We start from the raw sequence: 25836 nt of genomic DNA, 5'->3' as shown, positions 1-25836 counted from the left end.
TAAAAGCCTTTACTATGGAGTCCCCAGCCATTCTAGTGTGAGGTTCCACGACACTGCAGGAGCCAACAAACCTTGCCTTAAGTAGGCTCAGCAGAGTGCCATACCGAAAAGATTGATCTTGTTTTTGGAAGTCCCATGATTACCATTTCTGCCTTCTTTTGTTAATCTTGGCGTACATACAACATACAGCAAGCACGTGTATTTTGGGGCTCAAATTCCCTAAAACGTGCAAGGAGAAAAAGCCAGGCTGTTTCCCAGCCAGTAAGGAACAGGCAAACTGCAAAGAGGGCTGGAGGAGGGTTGAAGGCAGGTGTCTCCAGCAAAGTGGGGACACACAAGAGCTCTGCAGTGTTGCCTGGCAGCAAGTAATTATCTGCCAGTGTGCTGTTTCCACGTGCCAATAGTCAAAGCCCACACAGGCAGCAAGCATGGGAAAGTACGTGCGTCAGCTAAAGCTACAGGCTAGCTCCACTCTTTCCTAAGGAAAAAAAGCGGAGGTGCTTTGGAGGCTAGTCTTCAGCTGAGCTCTTACTATTACTGCAACAGCAAGGTCTGTGAACCATGCACGCAAACCAAAATGTCCAGGGAGATAAGCCTGGAGGTGCCAGAAATCTGTTATCAAAGACAAGACCGCTGCTATACTAAATCAGCCATGCAAACCCAACAACAGTTCCACCCCAGATGGTTGGGAAAACTCCAGTGAAGATTCTTAAGAACAGGTTAGATAAATCCTGTACAAAATGGTTTAGACATAGTTGACCATGCCTTAGGATAAGGAAAAGGGTCATGCAGCCTCTTGAGAAACCTTTCAGCACTCCTTTCGGTGGTGGTCCTGTGATTGATTACCTACAGGAAAAGAACCACATCCCAACCTACCTGTCCAAACATCACCCCTCATTCTCCCCCAAGCTCCAAGATAACTCCCCTGCACTGGGGTTAATTACAGAGCAACTCAGACCCAGGCAAAAAAGACCCACCCTCAAGAGATGTGTCATCTATAACCATCTCATTCATGAAATGTCAGAGTGCCATACTCCTCTTCCCCCCACCTCCATTCCCACCTCCGCCTGCCCTTTAAGGCTCCCAAATGCCTGTGTGCTGTATGTGGTGGCAGCTGATTTTTTTAATATGCACTTATTAAGATCCTAATTGAATCCCGCATTGCCTTGTGTGCGTCTTGCCAGCCGGAACACGAACAAGGCACCCTATAATTCAATTAGAAGGACCTGCAGCAAGCTGATCATTAGTCTGTCAAGTTGTTAAGAAAAAGACATCTAGGAATAGGGGAGGAAGTTAAACAAAGGGAGAATAGTTAACAGCACCCCTCCCCAATTCATGCAGAGACTCCCATACACATACTTGAAGTGTGGAATCTGCAATACTCAAGCACTTGAATGACAGCTCACCACATCAACCCAACAGTCCTTTCTCCTGTTTCAGGCAACTTAAAGAGAACCTCAAAAGTTGGAAGCAGACTTTTTCTCATCAATCGTCCTCTGCTCAGATTCACAAGAAAAATACCACTAATATGCATTACTACTGGAAACAAGGAAATCTCATTACCTGCCAAAACCCTGTTGACAGAGGAATGGGTGGCCAAGCCAGGCTGTCCCCGTTCGTGGAAAATCCCAGCATAAGGCAAGTACTCTGGCAGCAAGAAGCGTCTGCAAAACAAAGAGAGTAAGCTTACAAAGAGAAAGACACCCCAGTATACTACAGCCCTGGTCAGCAACTGCAATTACTTTGAGGAAACATGACTATATTCCAGCAGACTATAGCAGAGGGAAGGCTGGACTCCTCTGCTTAGCCAACCACTTCAGTGCTTCAAACAAAAGGCAAGTTACAGATTAGATCCTCCTCTGATCAATGTGGCTGTGAAGATCAGCATTAAGCAAAACCTTTACCTCCCACAATAGCTTCCTAATCTCAAACCAGCATGCTGTGCTGAGAATCTCCGATCAAATTTTTTTCTCCTCCCATTCTGCCTTCACACTGTAGCCCCAACCTGCAGGTAAGAAGCACCAAGACTGTGCTGTCCTTCAAATGTCACACAATGAGCTGATCATACTAACATGCCATCTCAGGGGTCCCAGAAATTGCATACCAAGAACACAGCAGGTCTGTGCAAGAAAAGAAATCCATCTGAAAGCACCAGAGCACTGTACTGCAACTGGTACCTCCAGGATTTCCACAACCTTTAACTCTTACATGTACAAGCCTTACCTCGGGACAAAACGTCCCAGCGATGGTGCAGACATGCGGGCATTCCGGGGAGCTCGGTGCCTGGATCGGTCTCCATTGTCCCTTCAGCAAAAGAAAAAAAATACATATATATAGTACATTAAAAATACTGTGTAATAAAGTATTCTCCAAGAAAAGAAAAACCCAACACTGTCACTTAGTCATCCTGAGTATGCCACTGAGATTTAACGGTTCTCTTGTGTAAGTCACATGCTTCTAATGTTCCAAATTCACACAGCTTACTGTACCAAAGACTCCTGACAGTTTCACATATGGGTAGCCTAATGTCCACTTTCTTCATTGTCTGACAATGTCTTAAAAGTATCAACAACGAGAGTCAATGAATTAATGCCAGCACCTGAACAAACCAATGAGAAACCTCAGAATTTGGACCAGGAGAGCAGAAGCAAGCACGCCACAGTCCTGATGAGAACTTTCTGTTAGTCAGAGAGATCTGTTGTTTCACTTTTTCATTCCCAGAAGCGCAGGCAAAAGAGCATAATTTGCAGACTATTTTTTTTCCGCTCCTTCCCTCAAGATCAAGTTTAAGTGCCATCACAGTTTAAAATAATCTCACCTTTCACAAGCTTTTCTAGTGAAGTCAGAAATGCTAGGTGGTATCAGACGAAACTGTACCTCCTAAAAAACCTCTCATTCTGTTTCACAATAAGTTTCTGGGACTTGGGGAATGAGGGTGAAGGATCTAGCATCTATTGTCCTACAGCAGACACAGGAAAGTCTTCTTCCCCAGGAGGGCAGTGCAACACTGAACAGGTTACCCAGAGAGGCTGCAGAGCTGCCATCCTTGGAAGTCTCAAGACAGGAGCTAGACAAAGCCATGACTGACCCAGTCTGATTTTGGCAGTAACAACCCTACAACAAGCAGGAGGCCAAATTGGAGGACCTCGAGTCCCCAGCAAACAAGATTCCTGATACTGCATTCATAGGTCACAAGAGGACCTGTCACTATACAGCACTAAAACTGCAAGGAGAATAACGAGACTCCATCAGTGACTCTGGAGTTCTGGAACAGACCTCTGCAGTGCTTTATTCTCCATTCAGAAATCCACTCTCTGCACGACCTGGCACAAGCAGCAGGTCTGTTATCCCTGGATTCCAGATCCCCATCTGTAATTGCAGCTCTACTTGTCTCCTTCCCAGGCAGTTGTGGGGAGAATATTACTTGCAGAGCCTTGGAATCACTAGGAGACTAAATATTCCTTATGCAACACACTACCAGCACATTCCTAACCCACTCCAGCAAGCTGTGCATTTTGCAATATTTTTTTTGTTTTGCTTTTTTAAAGTCAGTGATCAAGAAACATGGGCTGAGAAGAAAGTCCATTACGCGGCTGTTTCCCACACACTTGAGGAGCCAGGAACACAAAAGCAGAGGTTATTCTGCAAAGCTCGTTAGCATTTCAAGCCATTTCATCAAAATCAAATCTAAATCCAAGCTCAAAGCTTCCATTTCTCCTCCCACTGCAGACGCAGCATTTGCGGTTCAGAGCCAAAGCCGCACCTCGCCCTGAGGTTTCTGTGTAACCAGCAGGGTTCCTGAAATCAGCCACGTAAAACCTGCTGCTGTTTCATCAAAGCCTGTTAAGATGGGGATCAATAACAGAAGGAATCCTGAGAACTTGAGTGCTGACATACTAACTTTTCCTGCTGAAAAGGCCAAAGGGAAAAAGAAGTGTCACGTTCCAGATCTTGCCACACACAGTAAGAGTTAGTGAAAGTCAGACAAGAAATACACTTTTTAAAAGTCCACGTAGCAGTTTTTGAACTATATGAAGCCCTGGGAGAAAAGTAGCAAAACGGTTGTCAGGGTTTGCATTTGCTTTGGACATTTACTAGAATCAGAAGATGGTTTTGAAAGAGACAAATATCAACAAGAGGAACAACAGCAGGACTACACCCTGCAGAACTCCCCAGCTGAAGAGCATCTCCACAGCAGGTTTCAAAAGGAAACAAGAAATTAGCTCCAGCAAACAAAAAATAAAGGTGCAAAGTCTTCTACAGTCCAAATCAAGAGATCTAAAGCATCCAATTGTTCCAGTTTTTTAAAATGGCACTAGCCAATGCTCTCAGCATCCATAAAAACATTTCAGGACACGAATTTTCTAATCAACAAGACTTTCTGATGCAAAAACTCCAACCTGTACCGTCCCTTTTGCTGTGCTTACAACTCTCCCCCAATACAAAAAGCCTAAAAGGGAAAAAATATAGACCAGACTTTTCGTCAGTTTTCACCTTGACAGACACAGCCTCTACTGATTCAAAAGACAGCAACGTTTTTAACATTCCCTTTAAAAAAAAAAATAATTAAAAAACACCACCCCCTAACTGCCACTGCCCTATAACTCAAACAGAATTGGGAATGAGAAACAGTGACTATCCTTTGAGAATGCTAGAATTTCTATTTACTGTAATGGAAGTGTAAGATACACTCCCCTGTGCTAAAGAGGAATATTACTAAATATTACACTGAATAACTAATTTACAGAGTCATTTATATCTAAACTCCCATGCTCAACTACATGCAAGAGTGTTTTTAAGCGTCTAGTGCTGAAAAGCTAGAACAGCTGATATTACCCTGGTGCCAGCTGAAGATTATTTCTGCACCTCCTAAAACGGAAAATAAAAAAAACCTACAGATCAGTGAAGATGGGTGGCACTTTGTGTTATTTCTGTACCACATACAGCATGCTGACAGAGGGAGGAGAGCAGATGTTAACACGACTGCAGTGCCAGCGTGAAGCACTCCGGCAAGAAAAGTTTCCAAAGTTCTCTAAGTACTGGTGAAGACCTAATGCTCTACTTTCTATTTAGTGTCAACTATCTACAGACTCATTAGCTACTAATTTGCAGCGGATAGTTAATTAACATAACCTGCAAAAGCAGATCCCTCAGCGTGTGTGTATCTAGGTAAAAAAAAAGCCTCTTCTGTAAAGCAACTCAATAACCTTTCAAAAGTAAATGAAACAAAAATGTGCTACAGAAAGTGCTGTAACAGGGCTAAAAAGGTGTCCTGCAGTGCCCTTTGTTTTAAGCATACCAGCAAATGTGAACAGCAGAGGGAAACTTCTACAGCGAAAATATAATAATGAAGGAACTAAGCAATCTCTCGAGCAAGATGCAGTGAAAGAATCAGAAGTAATCAGCATGTAAGGTGACAAGGGAGACTTAATACTATAATTATTAACAGATTAATTTGTCTCAGGAGGAAAACTGCAAGAACCAACAAATGGTCAAAACAGCTTTAAGAGTCTGGCTTAAAATTCAGGTTATTCATAATTTGTTCAGATACCAGTGTGGGACAAATCAAAACAGCGATATGGAGAGTAAGAGTTGGTAGGGGAAAAATAGCATTAACACTAACACAGAATGGAGCAGGAAAAGAAGGCAATTCCCAAACATTCAGATTTATGGACCTTTAATAGGGCATAAGGACGATGAAAGTTTATCCTAAACTAAATAAGACAGTCAAATCTCCTTGGATTTTACTGCTATTGTTTTGTTTGCTTGTTGAGAATAGCAACGCCAGCTCTGAAAACAGAGCTAGAGATGCAAAACTTTGCATCCTGAAGTTTGGAGAAAAAGGCATTCTTCTTCATCTGGTAACTTGGCCACCGCATTAATAACTGAGCGGATACAGAATATAGTCAAGACTGTCAGAAAGGAAAAAGCTATGTTCTGCTTTTCTATCTTGGCAAGAACTCTCTTTAATATTTAGAGATTGCTGTATCAGGAAGTAAAATTAAACACACAGCATGGGATTTCTAATGCAATCTGTTGGTCTAACTGTTCCCATTGTAGTCAATATTAAAACTCCCACTGACTACACTGCCAATAGAATTAGGTCACCAATGACCATTTTGAAAAGCCATTTAATTATCAGAGCCAGCACCAGTAAGCCATGCAAGTTCATAAGAATCAAATTATATCAGACCAAGCCGATTGTTCCATATTTTCAGCATTTTATTGTGTTTCATGCGATCAGATTTAAAATGCCAAGTCAATTTCTATTGCAGAGGTTAGATACTTAAATACAATAGAAATGCTAAATAATTGGTTAAATGGCATCTACTAATATCCTTAAGGGTTGGCACTGGATTCAAGTTGCACCATCTTGATGTAACAGAGAAAAACAGCAACATTTTCGTGGTACTTCAAACATTAAGTATCTCCACTTTCTTGCTATCAATTTTTTAAGACTGCAGGAGGTTACTTCAGAGGAGATAGCACAGAGGGCATGAGTAGCACACAGCAAGAAGAGCAGGAGTAGAACAAAGATCGTATTAGGAGCTCAGAGGAGGTTACCAGAAAATGCAAACTTATTTGGGTTTAGAGGTTGGTCAAGTCTGACCCCAGGTCCTCTGAAGAGGGTACCCAGAAAATGTCATATTAAACTGGCCATACTAAAGAAGAAAGAAATCCTGAAAGGCCAGGTTGGATGAGGCTTTGAGCAACCCGATCTAGTGGAAGGTGTCCCTACCCATGGCAGGGGGGGTTGGAATTAGATGATCTTTAAGGTCCCTCCCTCCCAACCCAAACCTTTCCATGTCTCTGTGATTCTAAGAAATCTTGCAATTCACTTCACAGGATTCACTGCTGATTTAGATGAAAACAGAAGACATATTCCAAGAAGGGTGTACTCACAAAGGCTGCATAGGGCTACAAGACAAAGTGTGTACTGTTTTACAAAGGGTACAGAAGTAGGAAAAAAAAGGTGGTGAGGGGAACATTATGTCTACTGGTGATTCTAACTAAGATCACTTTCCAGCACCATCCTGATGAGTAACGGACAGACAGTGTTGGGAACACTACGATAGAAAGCTAATTATTAGCTTTACAACTGAGAGGAGCGGCAAATACCAGAAGATGTTGAAACTTTAGTTTTTTCCTCTGTCTGATCCTGCAAAATTCTGAGCATCTCCTACAAATGAACTTAGGGAAAACTGGGAGCATTTCTAGGAAATAAGCCTTTCAAAATAGAGAGGTAAACACAAAATAAATAAAACCTTGACATTCTGAGTATTTCAGTGAGATACAGGTATCTTAGAAGACAAAAGGAAAAGCCACACTGCAAGTTGGTTGTAACTCTGCAGAGACACATAGCAGCTGGAATAACATCCCCTGTATCAGTAGCACTAGTCTCTTAATCAAAAAATACAGGTTCCACCCAGTATATTCTACTTTACTCACAGTCCTTAAGTCTTGGAGAAGTTGTAAACTCAATCCAGGAAAAGGGGACTACGTACTATGGCTCTGAGGACAAGGGTATCTCACCTAAAAACAGGATTATGTTTAAGAGAAAAGATTCAAGACAACTGACTTATCTTTGAGCAGAGACCTTTTTCTAGAAGTAGATACAAGTAAGCAAGCCAGGAGCACTGGTCCTATCAAAAAGGGTACAAGTATTGACATGCAGAGACATTAAAACAACAAAACCACTGATTTAAAAGATATATGTAATCTGGTAAAAATTAAAGGCATAAATATAAAATTTATCTACCTATCTTTGAAGGATATGACCATCATTGAAGGAGAAGTACTTAAGGAAGAACAGAAGGATACAACAAGTAATAAGAAAACTTAAGCAGTAAGAAGCATCTGCTACGTGAAAAGCCCTTCCTGGCACTAAATGCATTAGGATTGTGGAGCAAACTCCAAAGTGTAACACTGCAAGACAAACAAAATTGAAGAATAAAAGTATTAGAGAAACTGCAAAGAGCAATGTTGCCCAGCTGGAAAGACAGGAACTGGAAGAATAGATTTTTAACATAGCTACTTAATACAGTAATTGATAAAGAAGTTAGCTAAGTCACCCAAGACATGGTGCCTTTCCATCTTCCTACATTCTTTTGAAGGCTAAAATGCCAGTCTTTCACTAGCAGCTTTTCAAATGAACACCAGGGAAAACTTATATCTATTTATCAGCTAAAACTTCCTATAAAACAGCAGACTGCTGAGTTACTAACGGCTCTCCTGACCAGAGGGAAACAAACCCCCCAGCCTTGATTGCCTCTCAGAGGGCTGTTCAGGGGAAAATGTATTTACAGGATTAAAAATGGCACTTCAGAAGATCAAGTGTTTCAGAGAAGCATCACATAAGAGAGGATTTATCACCTGGTCAAGAGAGCCAGCAGCACTTGCCCATTAAATGCCAAGGATTAATTGCTCCAGAGAAAGACTGATTTGGAACCAGAATGAAGCACTTGCTCTTATTTAGGCGCAGTATCCAGTTGTCTCTGTTTTAATCACGTCACTGTGTGGTGGGCTCACAAATTGATGACATGTTTTAGAGTAAGACTGATACACTCCATAGCTACAGTGAATCATTAGAAAACAGAAACATCAGAGGCCAGACAAAGGTAGAGAATCCCTACTCCCCTGCCTAGGCCTGGTATATGAGTATTAAGGAAACCACTGTATTCAGTGTTTTATAAAAAAAACAGGGTATCCAGCACTACAACTACCCCTCCTTTGAGACCCATTAGTTAGCCACTTTCAAACATTCATCCAAACATGAGCATGACTAGGGAAAACATCACTATGGCTAATTCTAATCACTTGGAAACTTCACAAGTGGTGCTCACTGAACACAGCTCATAATGCAAACATACAATCACTGCCCCCATGTCAGGCTTCAATACTGGAATAAAGTGCCAAAAGTAAGCACCAACTTTTTCTTTCTTTTTTTTTTTTTTTTTTTCCCCATATATTACACTGTTGTGCTAGTGCTCTTCCAAGGGAAACAGAAATGAAAACATAACTGCACAAACAACGCTAATCTGTTAGACCTACAGGCTTGAAGAACGCTAACCACTGCCTGCCCTGCACAGCCAGCAACAAACTAATAAGAGCTTGCTTCCTAACCACTCCCACTAACACCAGACATCACCTACTAGGTGACTTAGTTTGACTTAAGTTTCACAGACACAAAATAAAAGCAAAAGGAAAACAATGAACACAGCTCATAAGTAGCAGAAAAACTCAGATGTGCCATCTTGACATTAAAACTGTTCCTACAAGCCCAGGCAACCAACAGTATGGAATATGATGTGAGTTTTTCTGGCAACTGCCATCTTTCAAAAGGCACTCATTCTTTCACCGCCCTGCTGTGAAGACACTTGCCTTGCTGGAATGTGACTTAATGGTAAATCAACATTATGCTGGAGAGGTTAGCAATATCCTGCAGTACTGCTGCAAGGAAATAGTCACTGCCTGTTACTGCATCCAGGCAATATTATTAGACATTAAGACCAAGATAAGGAGAATATAAAAGACTGTCACAAAAGATAAAGATAAAAAGAATAGGGAAAATGAAGCTGCAGGCTACTATGAGTAGATCACAAGCCAAGCTAAGACTCTCACTAATCCCTGAAAAATGAAGTTCAAAGAGTAGATTCAATATCATTCCCATTCATCCAGGACTTGTTAGCATTCTTAGCCTGCAACTGTGTTTAAGATGATGAATATAATTAACATAAATTGCTATGTATCTGGAAGCAACATCCCAGTGCTAACTGCTCCAGAAACCTGTAACAGAGAGGAGAGAAGCCAGCAGAAAGTGACCATCAAGTTCCACAAAATTCAGGTCTGCCTTGAAAGCCAGCTTTGAGAAGGTCCATCTTCATCAAAAACAACGATGCAGAGCCGTATGAGCCCAGAAACAGAGGCAGAGGAAACATCATCAAAACCACAGATGAAGGGGCTCTAGGAAAAAACAACAAAAGCAGGTACATACAACAAATAGCAATCCTGCTTTTAATATCTTTATCTGATCTCAAAGAAATTGGTAACACGAATATTCTTTGTAGTTGCTCAAGTAAGAGAGACAGATAACAAACTGTTTCATCTAAGACTTCGAGAAAGAAATTGCTGCTTTTTCTGCAGTATACTGAAGCATCATGGATCATAAAAATCCATGTCCATCAGCATTTCAGTGACATGAAGAGCCCACATAGATTCTCACATCTCCTACCACATCTTTTGTTAACCTCAAATGTAAGCATCAGGATGGTAAGGAGAAAAATGAAAAACCCCAGCCTAATTGCTTTTAGAAAGCTTGTCGTTTGGGTATGCAACCTTTCTGCCACTACACCAAAAGGCTACTGTCGATCAAGTCATCTCTCTTGCTCACCTTCACTATGCCCTATCAGAACTTTGCACTTGGCAGCCCATCCATCCTGAGGTATCAGCTTAAGCTACAGTCACCCTACAGAGTAAATCTCCTTCCTTACCTCTGGGATTCCCTACGCTTCTCTCTCCACAATGACAGAACTTGTCTTGCTATTCTGGAGCTATAGATCAAAAGCTCCATACTTATTTCAAGTCTCACAAAAAACTTTAGCCATTCCAATCTCTCCTTTCTCCTGCCAAGAAAACCTGGCTCCTGTTTGAAGGAGTTTCTTTTGCAGGAGTTGAAGGTTGTCACAGGAAGAAAAAAATACCACTCTGAAATACAGGAACGCACATTGAACAGCTGGGAAGGAGGGCAGTAAAGACCAAGGCTGGCTGTACAAAGAGTCCCAGTTCTACCCGTGTGCTCTTAGTAGCTGCTGTGCTAAGGGAAAACAGCAGGTGCATGGTGAATTGATTGCATTTCTGCAGATTAGTGCTCCCATTGCTCTGTGTCTCTAACAAACAATGATATCAGTCAGAATGAAAAGGTAGAGACTGGATTTAAACATGAGCATGGAATTCCGTCACAAGGGTGAGCAAGAAGTTATTTCAGTAACCGGTAATCTCCAACCTCTCTCTCCCCTCACTCAAACTTTCCAAAATCTCTTTCTGTCTAAGCCATTAAGCAAACCATATGCTTATTCACACCATGACACACAACTCCCCCACCCAAACCCACTTCCACCATTCCACTTGAGAAGCAACAGGGAGAACAGGATCCAAACCCAAACCTACTACCCAAGTGCACGCTACTGAGCAACCACACTGCCACAGCCATTGCCACCCCTTCTCTCTCATTGCATAATGTTAGTTCAGACACAATTGCTTCCAGCCAGTTCCTAATGAATATTTTCAGGTACCAAACAAGTCAAGGTTCTTAAAGAAGCTAAGAAGAAAAGATGTTTTAAATGAAGACATTCCAGAAGAAGGGTGATTGCCTGGGTATCTTGCATGAATTTCTAATCAGCCGTGCACTTTTCTCCTTAATACATTAAAAAAATTAAACCAAAATGCCAGCTTGAAGTGGAGCACCAACTATGACAGACACAGACTTCCAAACCAAACACTTTGCCTATGGAAGAGGCCAAAAAGAATCTACCATACATCTCCAAAATAAATAAAAATCATATTCAAGAAACCGGAAGCGAGACTCACAGCTGTAATGCAGTGACAGTCAGCTGACAGGTTGCGATCTTGGAGACTTTTAGGCAAGAGGTGACTGGAGGAACTCAGATTTGGCAGTTCTGGCCATGACAAGCAAGCAAAAATGGCAGAAGACAGGCATGGTGGATACTCATCTATCTTACGCACTTATGAAGAGACCCCTGCAAGATGCCCATTTGAGAAACCACAAGTCGTGGTCCAGAATGTGCCTTAAGCAAAAGGGTTTTAAGTTGACAAATAAAGCCAAATAATGTCACCCTGAATCTTCTAAGTTTTCCACAAGTGATTCATCATCTCTGTAAAGCAAGTGCCTGCTTCCACAAAATCAGAATGCCCATTATGGTCTCAATAAAACAGTGCCTACAGTGCTCATATTCTCTGCCTGGGTGCTCAGCGGTGTCTCAAAAGAAATTAAAAAGATAAAGCACCAAAACAAGATTTTAGGCCTGTGAGGTAAAGCCCTTCTTGTAGAGACACAATAAAGACCTGCCTAGTCTGTGACAATGGCACAACTGAATGTATCCATCCCAGCACAGATCCTCCTGGGAGGAAGAAAAATGGAGAGGACAGAAAGGAGAAAAGCTGCAGACGTTAGAAGAGTGTAATCTCCAAGCTCCTTCATATCTATATTCTACCAGGCAGCCCATTCTCAAAAGCAGACAGAGGAGTCAGCCACAGTCACACCTTTAGCCTTGGCTTGAAAGCCTTTATAGAACTGTAGTGACAGATTTGAGCAAAGCTTTCAGACAGCGAGCTGGTGCCTTGTCCTATATATCTGCTTTTCAGTGCGACAGATAAAACGAACCTGTATTTGTTCCCACACTTACTGAAGGCAAAAAGGGACAAGGATGGCCAGAATTAATCTACAGAAACACCTTCACATTCTGATTATGGTGACAGATTTAGAATTATACATGAAAAACAATTAGCTTGTGCTATCCAAGAAGCCCTAAAAGCATCAACCCACAGTCTCCAGCACCAGAGCTGTTCTAGACTAAAGGAAGTCTCTAGAAGGGACCAAGTCAAACTTGTTGAAGAAGTCAAAAGAAAAGATAGTTTAGCTCTAAAAAATCTAAAGTTACTATGTGATCTAAACCTAAGACACTCAGAAAAGACCTTGAAATTAGAAAGGTCAACATCTGTGACTTGTCTATAAAGAATCTATTTTTACCAGTTATGCTGGAAGACTAAAGTGACGTCATTCTCCATTCAGAGATTCTTATCCCAGAATACCAGAAGCCTTTTCATTTTAGCTTAGGATTCTGCTAAAGCTAACCTTAAAACCCACTCATATCAATTTATCTGTTAATAACCTAATATTACAATCTGTGTATATATATTACAAACCATATCAAATGCTTTCATGCAGACATGACTAAATTTACAGTTGTCAGCTGTATTCAATAAGCAGTAAGATGACAACAGTGACAGGTTAAATACAGGCAGCACATGTAGAGAGGTAACATCTTATTAGACCAAATAACACAGGTGTAGCTTGTGTCTCCCTCCTCCTCCCTTGTCCATAAAAACTGGTGTAACAGAACCACTCTACTTCACATTCTTAGACCAACATGACTGCTATTGGTACCACAAACTAAATGTAATTATGAATTAATTCAAATGAGATTCTGGAGAACCTGCATGAAGAAAATGACACCATTAGACTGACACACAGGAGAGGCTTTAGCTTAAATTTAGAGGCCATATGCACACAAACAGTGCAGAGGCCAAGTTTTTCATGCCCCTTACTAGGTCATTAGGTAAGCAAAGCTGAAAGCTACAAAATGAACTGTAAAGGAGGAAAAAACCTCAGAACCCCACAAAAGATGAAAGCCAAGGAAGGCTTCTCTCCTAGGCACTGTGCACAAGCACAGGGCTCACCTCTCGCCCAGAGCTCTATGTATAGTAAAACCAACTGGTGTTTAATGCCCCTTGCATCTTTCTTCTGATCTCCAGGAAAATGAAAGGTAGAATATTTACCAATTACATTAACCAGTTTAGAAAGATAAAGCATCAAGGCAATGTCTTTTACTAGGCTATGGCTTTTACATTTAAAAAAATGCACTGGATTCCAGGAGAAAAGCATGAGCTGCAGATATCTAGACACAGTGGCAACTCCCTGTCCTACATCAGATCTGGACAAGCAGGGAAGCCAGAGCATCTAGATCAGGGCAAAAAAGAAATACATGAAGAAATACACGACTCTGTCAGGTGAGCAAGCAAATAAAGGGGGATACAGGAGCCAAAAGGAGAAGCAAGAACTCTGTATAAGACATTTCATTGCGAAGTGTCAGCAGAAGAAATCAAACGAGTCACGAGACAAGTTCCAGCTCTAAAGACCCCCGCACAGCAGCTCCCTCTAATCAGCCAGGAAACATAATGAAGCAGAGAAGGAAAAAGACAGCATGTCTTGAATACATAGACCAGAATTCAATATGAAATATTCAACTAGCAAATTCAGCCACTGCACAGTAAGGAATAAACACTTCTTTTTGCTCAGTATGAAATGAAAGACAACCTTAGCATGGCTGATTAAATTGCTTCCCTGACTGGGTGCTCTTACTGTGTGAACATTATCTGCAGGGGAACAGACTTCTCTGCAGGCGTTTGCCTGGCTCTGTGTATTTTCCCAGCAGAACAAGCCACCCCAGACAAATGAAATGAAATAATGGAAATATTAAAGTCTATGCTTGCAACGCACCCACTTCACAAAATGGACCCAGCAGCCACCATATTTCTGCTCTTCCAGATGACAAAGCTGCTTGGGAAAAGCTACTAGGCAGTGACTCTTCTGTATTATCTCCCTTCATTTACATCTCACACAAACAAGGCCACAATGACAAGGGAAGACATTCACTCACCCTGTACTTCTGAATATTTAATTGCTGGAGCATGAAATGACAGCTTCACAAAACAATGTTTTTGAGGGGGGGAAAACGGAAGGAAAAAAAAGTCTACTACCACTTAAAAAAATCAGAAAGGGATTAATATCTTGCTTTTCTGGGAATAGCTAGTGTTACCAGTGTCCTTCACAAAGGGACTTCATCCTAACACAAAGGACATGGAGCTTTAACACGCCATCTCAAGTATGTGCCACTGCAGCAAGTGAACATGAAAGTTATGATAGTAGCATAGTTGACAGCATCCTCTGCTGGCAGCAGCAACATAAAAGCCAGATTTTTGAGGAGTTCACGGCTCCCATTAAACACACCTCCCTACTACACTATTTCTATGACCATGCTCAGAATCATCCTGTTTTAATCACAATATACACAAAGGAGGAAAAAATTCAGTGAAATATTTAAAAGTACGCAGGGAAAATCCCATATTTAAAAGGAAATGACTGAAGACAGACTAGAAAGGTCATGTTCCCTTTTCTGCTAAAGTGGATTTTAATCTAAATTCCTGAGCTTTTGGTCTCCACACCATCTAAACAATCCATTACTATACTTCCATTTATTGGAAAAGGTTTGCAATAAATTTGTTTGCTGGGATTACACTGAGTATCACTAGAAGTCCAAAAGCAGATGCTGTAGAGCAGACTTTAAAAGTCTGTCAGGAGAACCACTCAGAAGGAAATACAGTGGCTTACAGGAGTGATCCTCTAATGTTTGGATGCAGCGTCATTCCTCACTTTGACACAAGAGGCCATTTGCTCTCCTCACAGGAAACTAAGCCTTAACACAGATTCACAAGTCTTCAAAAAAAACCCCAATCCCAGAAACTTCAGCTAATTTGACAAAGTTGTACAGACAGAGCAAGTAAAAGTAACAGAACACATCTGGCTGTCTCCTACAGCCTTAGACCAAAGAACTAAGTCCTGCAAAGCCTCTTAATGGTTCCTGTTCTGTCTCAAGATTTGAAGACTAATAAAACTCTTGGTTCCCCACCTGTTCCATGGGAGAAAGATTCTCCTTTTCTTTATTTAACCAGTCTTTTAAATCTGGTTGAGATAGCCTGATGTGTTGAAGGTAGCCTAAAGCATCCTTCATTTTCATAACAGAAATGACAAGACCCATTTGTAGCAATCACTGCTCTAATTATTGATTGAATGACTTGACTTAACCTGTTCCTACAGGAAGCCTGAGAGATCTTTGATTGGTAAACAGTAGGAAGCCACAAAGTAGTCTTGTGCTGACAACAGACTCAAGCAAGAGGGCAAGGCAGCATGCACGCTTACTCAAAATCTTCAAATTCCAGATCGTTTCCCTCTACAGATGGGCTTGAGTTCTCTGAAGTGGAAGAAGAGGAGGAGGAAGAGCGGAGACGGTTTTGTTGGTATCTCATAGAGCGTTGTCGAATACTGTCCCTCCGGGAAAGATACTGGATCATCCTCTGAGCATAATATGCAGCAGGAGACAACCTGAGCAACAAAGAGATACACAGACACTCATTACACAAGCACAGAATGACAGCCAGTCCTTTTTTTCCTTTTGAGCTCCAAGTGCCAGGACAGTAACAGCATAACACAAAATTGGCTGTTTGCATTTTATCCGTGAGCAAGACAGAGTAAATAAAGAAAGCAAGTAGAAATAATTTTCCCTTTATACATTATACTCCCACGTGACTCCCTTGTTGTGAAAACAGAAGCACGACACAGTACCTATAGACAAAAAGCACAAGCCCTGAGTTTGCTTCTCAGGACTCTTTGGAGCTCACTGTTTCATTTATTACCAGTTTACATAACCAACCCCAGCAAGCATCCCTGGTAAGAATCAAGCCCACTCCCAGTGTCAACTCTGCCTGCAATGGCAAACAGCAGCAGTGTTCAAATAAACATTAAAGGAAGGTGCTGTTGTTTTGAGGATATTTATGAAGCAGAAGAAAAAAAAGGTTTAACAGCTTTGTTTAACTACTTTGTAATCGAATGGTAGGGATTTCATATAGTGGCAATTTAATGAGATCCACTAGGCATATGTTAAAAGCCTTGCATCCCACCTGAGAGGAAAACCTTCCTCTGCAATTAACTCCTAATTCTCATTCATGCATAGGTGATGCAGACAAAGGCCAAGTTATCAGCACCAGTATTACCCCCTTCCTTGATGCCTGACAGGTTAAAACACACTCTCTTTTCCTACCCTGCGTATATCCGCAGCTCCTATCATGTGCTTTCTGTGACACAGTTACTCAGTATTAAAGTCCAGACACCTCAGATGCTTGAATAATCATTTCTTTAGCCTTATTTGGATTAGACTTGAACTCTAATTTGTGGGGAGGAGGGAGATGACAACAACCTCCCCCACAAGTAATCAGACATTAAGTGTCCATTTCTTTAACTTCTAGCTGCCTCCTCCCACCACCCCTCTCTATACACGATCTTGTTCCTTTTTATTCAAGATACCAGACTGGTAGTTCCCAAGGTCATGAAAATATAATCTCATTTCCTGCAAAGGCACCACAGGCATGCGACCAATAACAGAGAGAGCAGCCCTAATTTTTAATCTACAAATGAAAGTGTGAACAGCTTTAAACAAAGAAAAATAAAACAAAAAACCCTCAAATGAACAGTGAATTCCAGGAGATAGTCTAGAGATGAAAATATATTCACAAAGAGAGGTGGCCTGTCTGCCTTGTAGGAATGCTACCCATCTTCAGAACAGAGTTTCAAGCTAAATTCATTTCACAGTGGACCTCACCATCAGCCATGAAGACTCTTAAGAATACATTTAACTTTATAGTGACCAATACAACACAGTTTCACTGTGTTACACTACAATTAGTGATAAAAATGCAACTCCTTAATTTTCTCTAATAATGACTGTTAGAAGACTTGTTTTATTCCTCCCTTCCAGGACTGTGCCGATTCTATGCAAATATACTGGGAATCAGATTTTAATATACATGGATAAGTTTCACATCCCCAACAGCATGAGCAGCAATCAGATCAGTTTGATAAAGTGCTCTGCTACTATCCCTAAAGTCATATTTCAATGGAAAACTACATTTAATAGTATTTCTAGAGACTGCCTCTAGTGCAGCATGAAAAAGATGTACTAATTCTTCAAGAGCTAGATTGTATTCATGTTGTTTTGGCTGCAGACACCCATCAAGCGCATACAGTCTCCGATTCTGCTATTCAGGGTGTATAAACAAAAAAGAAGATGGCAAGAAAGAAGGAAATAGAAGTCATGTAGACACAAAGAGAAAGCATCTTCCCCATGGTAAGCTCCCTGTACCCTACTACACTGCCATCTTGGTAAAGAGGCAAGTTTAGCAGACAGACTACAGCATCAGGGGTCTAAAAACTTAGTCAATAAGCAGCAAAAGGGCAAGGGGAAACACATACTCAGTTTGTTTTTGATTCCTCCTGGATCTTTTATGCACTGTTTGATGAATTAAAGCTGTTCATGCTTATATAACATAGAAGGCTTTGCTGTACAAACACAGCACTTCTCTCTACTGCCCTGAAGACTTAATAGGCCAAGTATAAAAAAAGCAAGGCATTACAGCAGTGCACTCATAAATGAGGAGCTATTCTCTTCTTTGGCCTTTTCCATAAGCCAAAGCCTCTGCATATGCCTAAAAATAAGTTTATGGCATAATATGTGCACATAGAGAAAGAAAGAAACATGGAAACAAGGCAACACTGGAAAACATGAACAGTGGTCTCAGCAGTCCAGCAGTGTAATCACTGAAACTTTTTTCTTTGCTAATATTACACAAAGGGAGAGTTTTACAAAAGGATATGAAGAATGAGTTTTGCAGACATTTTGTCTTCTCAAATTATGCAGTGTATCACAAGAAAAACACACAAGGACGCTTGTTAGAAGAACAAGAAAGAGTAGGCAACAAAGACTGACCATAATGGATGATGAGATGCCAGATTCAGCTTCCTGACAATACATTGGTATGTAGACTGGATAGACTGTGAAAAAGATTTCCAAAGAGAAGACAAGAAGCTTAAGCCTGACACACGGAGAGAAAGGTGCGAGGGATAAAATACAAAAGGGCAGGGGAGAAATATATTCAAAGCAATAGGCTAAAGAATTAATCTTTGCAGATGAGTGCATGCAGGGGAAAAAAAATAAATTGTATTTGTCAGGCTGTATCTGTCTTTGGAATACAGTTATGACACAAATCAGAACCAGAGCTGAGAGCCAGCATAAGCGATTTAGCTGTCCTGGAGGGAGGAGAAGGCTGCAAAGCAGCCTAAGAAATGCCAGTTAACATTAAATGTATCTCTTCAGTTCATTTAGCTATTGAACACAACTGGAAATCAGCCCCTGACCAAAGTTAGTCTACCAGCTGGCTAAACACATGCCAGTCACAGCAGGCTGCCAAGCCTCTTTATTTCTCACCTGTGCTTCTCATAAAGCAGTGGCAAAACACAGGCAGTGATTATCCAGTAATTCTTAAACCAAGTTTGCGTCTACAGGACAGCAGGCTGTATTTGACACCACCACAGGAGCTAAATTAACCTAGTCTCTGAGGTGACTGGACCCCGTTTACTGGAGCAGATGGCTGTGAGGAGGAGAAGCTATGCTACCACATGACCACCACAGAACAAGGCACTGAGCAGGAGAAATGCTGCAGTGCAAAAACCAGAACTGAACAGCTTCTGTCCCATCCAACAACCATGTCACTGAGAGGCAGTGCATTGTCTAGGCACCCAGTGCTGCTGGCTGGCCAGTGAGAAGTGGAACTGAGGGAAGGAAATGTTCTGCTAGCATTAGTAAAGTTCAAATATCTTGCTCTAAGTGGCATCAGGAGTACTAAAGCGCAAGCTACTACACAGCACAGTGTCCCCAGCTACAGCCAGATATCCAAACCAGCTGAACATGAAATTTTTTTACACAAAGGCTGCTTCTCTTCACCCTGCCTCATTTTAGTATCTTCTAAGGAAGTAATTTTTTTTTTTTTTAAATATATCACGAAAACATCGACTGGAGAATGTCTAGGATTGGTATATCTGCATCCAAGAGCACTATACTGCTGTGCAGACCCCCAAGTTTCCTCACATTTCAGAAGTCCTGACACCACTCATCAGCCCTGCCTTGATGCTGATGGCCAGGATGTTCACTGACACAGCTCACACCTCTAAATGTGTCTCAGCCAGCAGACATGTTTTAAAGGGGTTCCCTGAGCAGTGTCATTAATTTCTTTGGTGATATCTACAGTGGCATTCATACCACCAATCCTTGAGCTGAAGGCAGTGCTGGTAGCGGACACCAACTTTTGGTTGCTTCCATTCCACTTCAGCCTTCAACTCACAGGCAACATTTGGCCTGAAAGTCTCTTTCCCAGTAACTTTCTAGGAGCTTAGATTTTTTCTAGAGATGTATCTACCAAACACCCTTGTGATGCTTTATATATGCAGTCTTGGAGCATCTTTTTTGAGTACTTCTGTTTTTAAAAAATAAATTAATATAGGTGTTCTTTGATGACAGCTTTATCTGATTCCTCTGCAGATTGTTTTCTGAGCTCAGTACATATGGAAACCGTAGAGAATGACAGAACAGCCAAGCTGACTTTAAAGAAGTTCAGCGAGGCCACTGAGAAAGACTACTGCAGCCTACATCAGAATATTCATTCTAAATCTGAGGGAACTTCAAAAAATGTTCTCCCTGCCTCACTCCTGACCTAGGTTATTCAAATATAGCACCATTACAGACAGTAGATGCAGAAATAAAACACACACATGCTCTCAAAAATAAATTCTTCAGATAACACAGGGTTTTTTTTAAAAAAAGACTCCATAGGAGACTGCTTAGTCTTAAGGAGGTATATATAAATTTTTAATACATATTTAAAACACACATACACACAGAGACATATATGGATGTATGTTTATTTCACCTTTGTTTCACTTTTCCACTTTATTATTTAAAAACATCTGAAAGTCATAACTTTCCATTACAAACTGATGATGCTACAAAAAAAACCACCCTCAAAATGCAGTAACACTCCTTTTAATCACAGCCCCAATTTCTAACAAGTTAAAGTGACAGTTTAAAAGATCCTACTAGCCTAGCACACCAGTAAGGTTTGTGGAGGAAGACTCTAATCTTACCCCACTTAAAGTTCCAACTCGTGCTGATTTACATCTATGACTCTCATTCTCTGAAAAGGACAGTGACACTTACTGGAACAAATTAACCCTCTGAGAAGAAGTTTCAGCACTGGACTTCCAAAGCTCCTTATAAACTCAAGCTACTATAGCTTCTACCACAACCTAAAAACAATTGAACTGTCACGTGAAGAGCATTATATCAGTTCCAAAATGGCTTCAAGTATAAAAACATTTTTGACAATGCTCCTTATGCTAGGAAATGCCTCAGGCACTGATCCCTTTTCATACATTTTATTAAGCTTCATCAAAGAAGAGATCTGACAGAAGAAAAACAAAGAATTCAGTAAGCTAGGCAGGACCTCTCCTTTCCTTTTTTAAAAGGCAGCTCCCAGAGAGCCAGAATCAGTTCTTACAATCTCTGCTCAAAAAAAAAAAAAAAAAAAAAGAGCCTGCTTTGGATTAACCATTCCAGAAATAAGGAATGGTGTACTTCCAGCCATTTAGCGGCTTTTGGCATTCATAAATTGACCTGAATGTAGTAATACCTTTTAATTAACATTTGTAAGATATCCTTTTCATTTTTCCAGGTAGATCAATCCTCTTACCTGTCATTTAATCAACTGCCATTCAGAAAGCTTTTACATTTATCAGCATCATTCTGACACAGTTACCAATACCTTCTGCAGTTACCTAGGTTGGTTTCCCATATACATATAGGTAGCACACTCCACCTCAGTTTTACCTCACTACAAACAGTTTTATTTTCATCATTCCTGAGCCTTTGAATTATCTTTACAAAGCAACTTTCTTCACAATAAATGGAAAAAAGCCTGATGGTAAGATTTCACCTCTACAAGCCTTTATCTACAGAGATAGTTAGCAAGGAGTTATTCACCAGCATAATTATACCACGTGGCCAGTCTGCAACATAGCCATTTATTTCAGAACTTGTACTTAGAGCATCATCTGTATAAAAATGCAGATTTTGTTGTTAGTGATGTAAAAAAGAAAGAGATTAAAACAAAACAAAAAACAAACCTCCTTCAACAACTTCGGTATCTAATTTTCATACACTGGTATTCCTGTACTATCCTTTATGATAAATCCTAGTAGCCTTCAATTCATGCAGCTATGCCAGAGGTTCCCTAAGAGGCTAAATCAGATCTATTTTACACTTACTGAATTTTCCTCATTCATTGCTTTATTAAATCCATCTAAAGAAAGCTTATTTGTCACGATTTAGTCTTTGAAAGCTTCCAAAGCTGCTTGCTGTTCACGATTCTATCATTTCTTCTGACAGAGTCTGTGGGTCACATTATCCCATCTGTTGCTTTCTTAATACACTAAGCAGAAACTGCAAAGATCACTCCTTTCCATTTTTGATAACTCTGCCATGTTTGCTTTTTCTAGTCCTCTGAAACACTCCCACCTCTTCTGGAGATTAAGAAGCACTACAGGTGTTTCTATGTCTAATGTCAATGATTCATGACTCTTCAGAAATAACTGTCAGTATTTTGTTCTTAGTTAACTATACATAACATCCTGGTTATGCTCTCTCATACGGATACATTTATGCAGACATTCAATTCTTCCAAGCACGTTGTCCGCTCACACCAGCTCCTAACTGCCTTTCCTGCACTCTCCCTTTACTCCAGAATAGACTATTTGTTTTTCTTCACTTTTCTTCAAAAGAGATTTCAGATTTATTGTTATAATCTCATTTACTGTTGGACCTGCTTGCCACCTAGTGTTCTCCATCCAAATTATTTCAGGAATCCTTATGTGCTTACTTCAACAGCAATTTTCTCCTCTTTTCCTCATTCTCTCCCAGACTTAACAGCATCTTCTCATTTGGTTTGCACCGTGCCCCCATGGCAAGTCATTGAGGAGGAGATGGGCCCAATATTCGAACCGTTCTCAAAGGATTCAGTGAATTATACCAAAGTTATGCTTTTGTCTATGAAACTTAAATGCCTTTATATTGCATTTAGCTCTTACCTGGCTGGATCTGGGTAGATCGGATGTTCCCGGGACCCTGCTCCATCGTATCGAGATAATGAAATGAGGGAAGACTCCAGCAACCTCCTAGAAAGGAAAAACAAGTGACGAAGTCAAAGACCATTCAGGAACATCCTCCCTCTTTCATGCCCTACTTTCTGAAACCTCTTAAGACTAATTCTATCATCAGTGCAGAGAATTCTGCAACATACCGAACCACTCACTGATAGCATAAGTGCTTTCACCACATAGCTATTCAAAGTGTAATATTCTCACTGTGCAGGAGAAAGAACACCTTGAGTAACAAAGAAGGTGGTCCTAAACCCACCTCAAAGTTTCAAGAGACAGATGCAGATGCTTTTTCTCCTTTGGAGACAAGCCATCCCAATTTGCCAGGTCCATAAACACTAAAGGTGTATTAGCCACCTGTCAAATTCTTACCTACTCAAAGGTGGCTACAGAGGGAATGGGCCAAGGAGCACAGGACAAAACACACTTCAGCATGTGGGCTTTAAGGGCACCGCTGGTGTTAATTCACAGTAAGATATTCAATCTTAGTCTCAAGGCTCAGAAAGAGGTTTTCAGCAACAAAAAAACCTAAATGTTTCTTTCCTCTGTATCTTAATCAGCCACAGGGAGAGATACCAAATTTTCACTCGAGAAGTAAATGTATGCAAATGCAGCTAGACAGTTTGAATATGCGAGAAGCAAGTCTGAGTCATGAAGGCAGCAGAATCAAAAGTATATAGCAGGAACATGTCCTCCACCCTGGCTTCTACATGCACCCCTATCTAGCTTCTTGTCATAAAGCAGAGGATGGCATTGTTTCAAGACTGACTCATTCAAGCCTGTTGCAGCCATTAGATTAACACAAGAGAGGTGATTTGGGACAGGTGTGGAGAGTGGAAAAATCAACTGCTAAAGTTTATAAGGCTGCTGAGTTCCGTTTCAAGTCTTTTTGCCTCGGAACTCCTGCTAAGTTTTGTTTTCCAGTCTTTGTAATTTAATGAAAACTGTTGTGGTTTGAAAGTCAAAGAGGTCCAACACCACATCTGTTCTATTCACCCACACACACAATTGGCGAGAAAGATTTGAACTTTAAACCTATTACTCTTAGCCCCACGCTCCTAATTCACAGTTCACATTTGCAATGCAGGACAGCAAGTGTCAACACAGGAAGCAGGAAGAAGGACCAGATATAATCTACGCCCAAATTCCCATTTCTAGCCAGATAAAGACAGTAGAAATGCAAATGAGACATGTTTTTTTCCAGCAGCAGCCCCTCATCAGGATCTCAAGACAAATTTTCACTGCCTTCCAGCAACTAAAAACCAAAAAAATTACTTCAATTTTACATTATAAATCTAGAAGACAGAGAACAGCAAGAGATCACTCCAGTTACTTGGAAAGGCATATGTCAGCTTGAGAGACTCAGTAGTTGCTGCAAAGCACTGGGACTCTCTACCCAAGGCAAGAAATCCTGTCCTCTCTGGCACGAGGTTGCTTGGCAACCATTTGTCTTATTCAAGAAGAGTTATTAAATGTCTTAAACTTTAAGATTAATTAATTCCCCAGGTTATTGAGTCAAAAGCTCTAACCTTCAACACTCCTAGATATTAGGAATCCCTTGGCTCCCCAGAAAGTTATCATACTTCAGTTTTGCCTTATCAAACCCTCTCTCCTGCTCCAAATATATAAGTCAATATATGCAAAAGCAGCTAATCCAGAACAAACAGTGCAACAGCTTTATGAGGCATACCTGAAGTCCTATACCTATGTAATAAAACATATATGGTATTTGTTATTCAAATCTCAAGGGGAAAAAGAAGTTGTAGTCAGGATGTTGTGGCCGAACAGTTTTGTAATTCTCTTATGTAAATAAGAAATAAGATATATGTATATAGTTTCTATTGTTAAAATCAGTTGTTAGAAGGGAGCTAAAATGGCCCCCATCTTCAAGCCACTACAAAAACACTTGTGCTGAGTCATCCCCCCTTCTGTGACGGAAACCTGAGACAAGCCCGCCGAAACCTGAGAAAAGCCCGCGAAAACCTGAGAAAAGCCCGGGAAAACTTGTTTACAACTTTGCAGACCCCTCAGGGTACGCCCATCATGAATATGGATGAAGCCTACACTATAAAGGGACTCGGTTCTGCCGGGTCAGGTGTGTGTCCTGGTAGAGCAGAGACTCCCGGCACACCCAGTGCTGTTTTGCTCACTCGCCGCTTGCTAATAAATTTATTATTGATCACTAAAAATTGAGAAGTGGTTATTTCCCACTAAATTACTTTTAATCTATAACACCTATGAGGTATACCTATCACCTGTGTCATAATAAACTGCTTTTATTCCTTCTGGAGGGAAAGCTAGGCAGATTAAAATTAGCAGAAGGGACATTCTACATAGTCAGTCAGCTGTCCCCTTTCTAAACCACTGGCTCAGAGTTCAGAGACTGGGTTACTGCCACTGCAACGCCAACATGCTTTTCAGAAGTCTGCTTTTCAGAGCTGCTTATGCAGAGCACTCTAAAAACAGCACTCTGCAAGCAGCCTGGACGTGCCGAGGCTGCCACCCTACTGGAAGGCCGCCCTGCCTAATCACTGGACTTCATCGGGGAGAAAGCTCCCGCAGCACGCAGATCCTGGCAAGGCCACAAGTCTAGCAACAGCAGCTACAGATGTGAGCCACCTACACACAACGCACGTCCCTTATTTGATACCATTTCCCTGCAATGCCTATGGTGTCCTGATAACATGCACACACAAATAATCATCAAACTCAACATCCCTGTCGAAAGTCTTGGCACCTACACACGCCACCCTCTTTCCCAACCTTGCAGGGTCTATCCACTGACATAGCAGAATCAGAGGCACAAGGGAAGATGACCAGTATATGCTGCATGGTTCTGTTAGAAAGGAGTCTCCAGGTATTCTCCAGCCATATTTCTCTTCTCACCTTTGGAAAGATTGGCAATTGCCTGAGAGGAGCATTGACTTAGAAGGATCACCCTGTTAAAAAAAAAAAAAAAAAAAAAAAAAAGAGAAAGAAAAAATGCAGAAAGTAGCCAGCAGCTGTGCTGAAGGAAACCAAAATGTATATCAACCAGAGGACACCAGAAGGGTGTGGAAGCAGAAGCAGGGCACATGTTGTCATCACTTGGTGTGAATCTGCCAGGAATTTCTCTGTTTGGCTTGGGAACAGCACTTTGGGGAATCTACAGTTCTCACCTCTAC

The 25836-nt window shown here is 41.0% G+C and overlaps 1 protein-coding gene across 5 annotated transcripts in view; it reads right to left on the bottom strand.

Annotated features, from left to right (window-relative positions):
* Nucleotides 1–25836, bottom strand: part of AMBRA1 (autophagy and beclin 1 regulator 1) — a 136765-nt gene that overhangs the window by 80211 nt on the left and 30718 nt on the right. For 3 of the 5 annotated variants that reach the window (XM_074824079.1, XM_074824077.1, XM_074824080.1), the window contains 4 exons: nucleotides 22604–22690; nucleotides 15776–15958; nucleotides 2224–2307; nucleotides 1564–1664 (listed from right to left, as the gene is read on the bottom strand). In XM_074824079.1, the coding sequence (XP_074680180.1) occupies nucleotides 1564–1664; nucleotides 2224–2307; nucleotides 15776–15958; nucleotides 22604–22690 (455 nt within the window). Of the gene's footprint in view, nucleotides 1–1563; nucleotides 1665–2223; nucleotides 2308–15775; nucleotides 15959–22603; nucleotides 22691–25558; nucleotides 25612–25836 lie in introns of all 5 variants that reach the window. The other 2 variants (XM_074824081.1, XM_074824078.1) reach the window with 2 other exon arrangements.

The sequence above is a fragment of the Strix aluco genome, chromosome 4 (genome assembly GCF_031877795.1).
Source record: "Strix aluco isolate bStrAlu1 chromosome 4, bStrAlu1.hap1, whole genome shotgun sequence".
Classification (NCBI taxonomy): Eukaryota; Metazoa; Chordata; class Aves; order Strigiformes; family Strigidae; genus Strix; species Strix aluco.
Note: the sequence above shows the minus strand (reverse complement) of the source record. Positions and strands in the feature narration are given on the sequence as shown.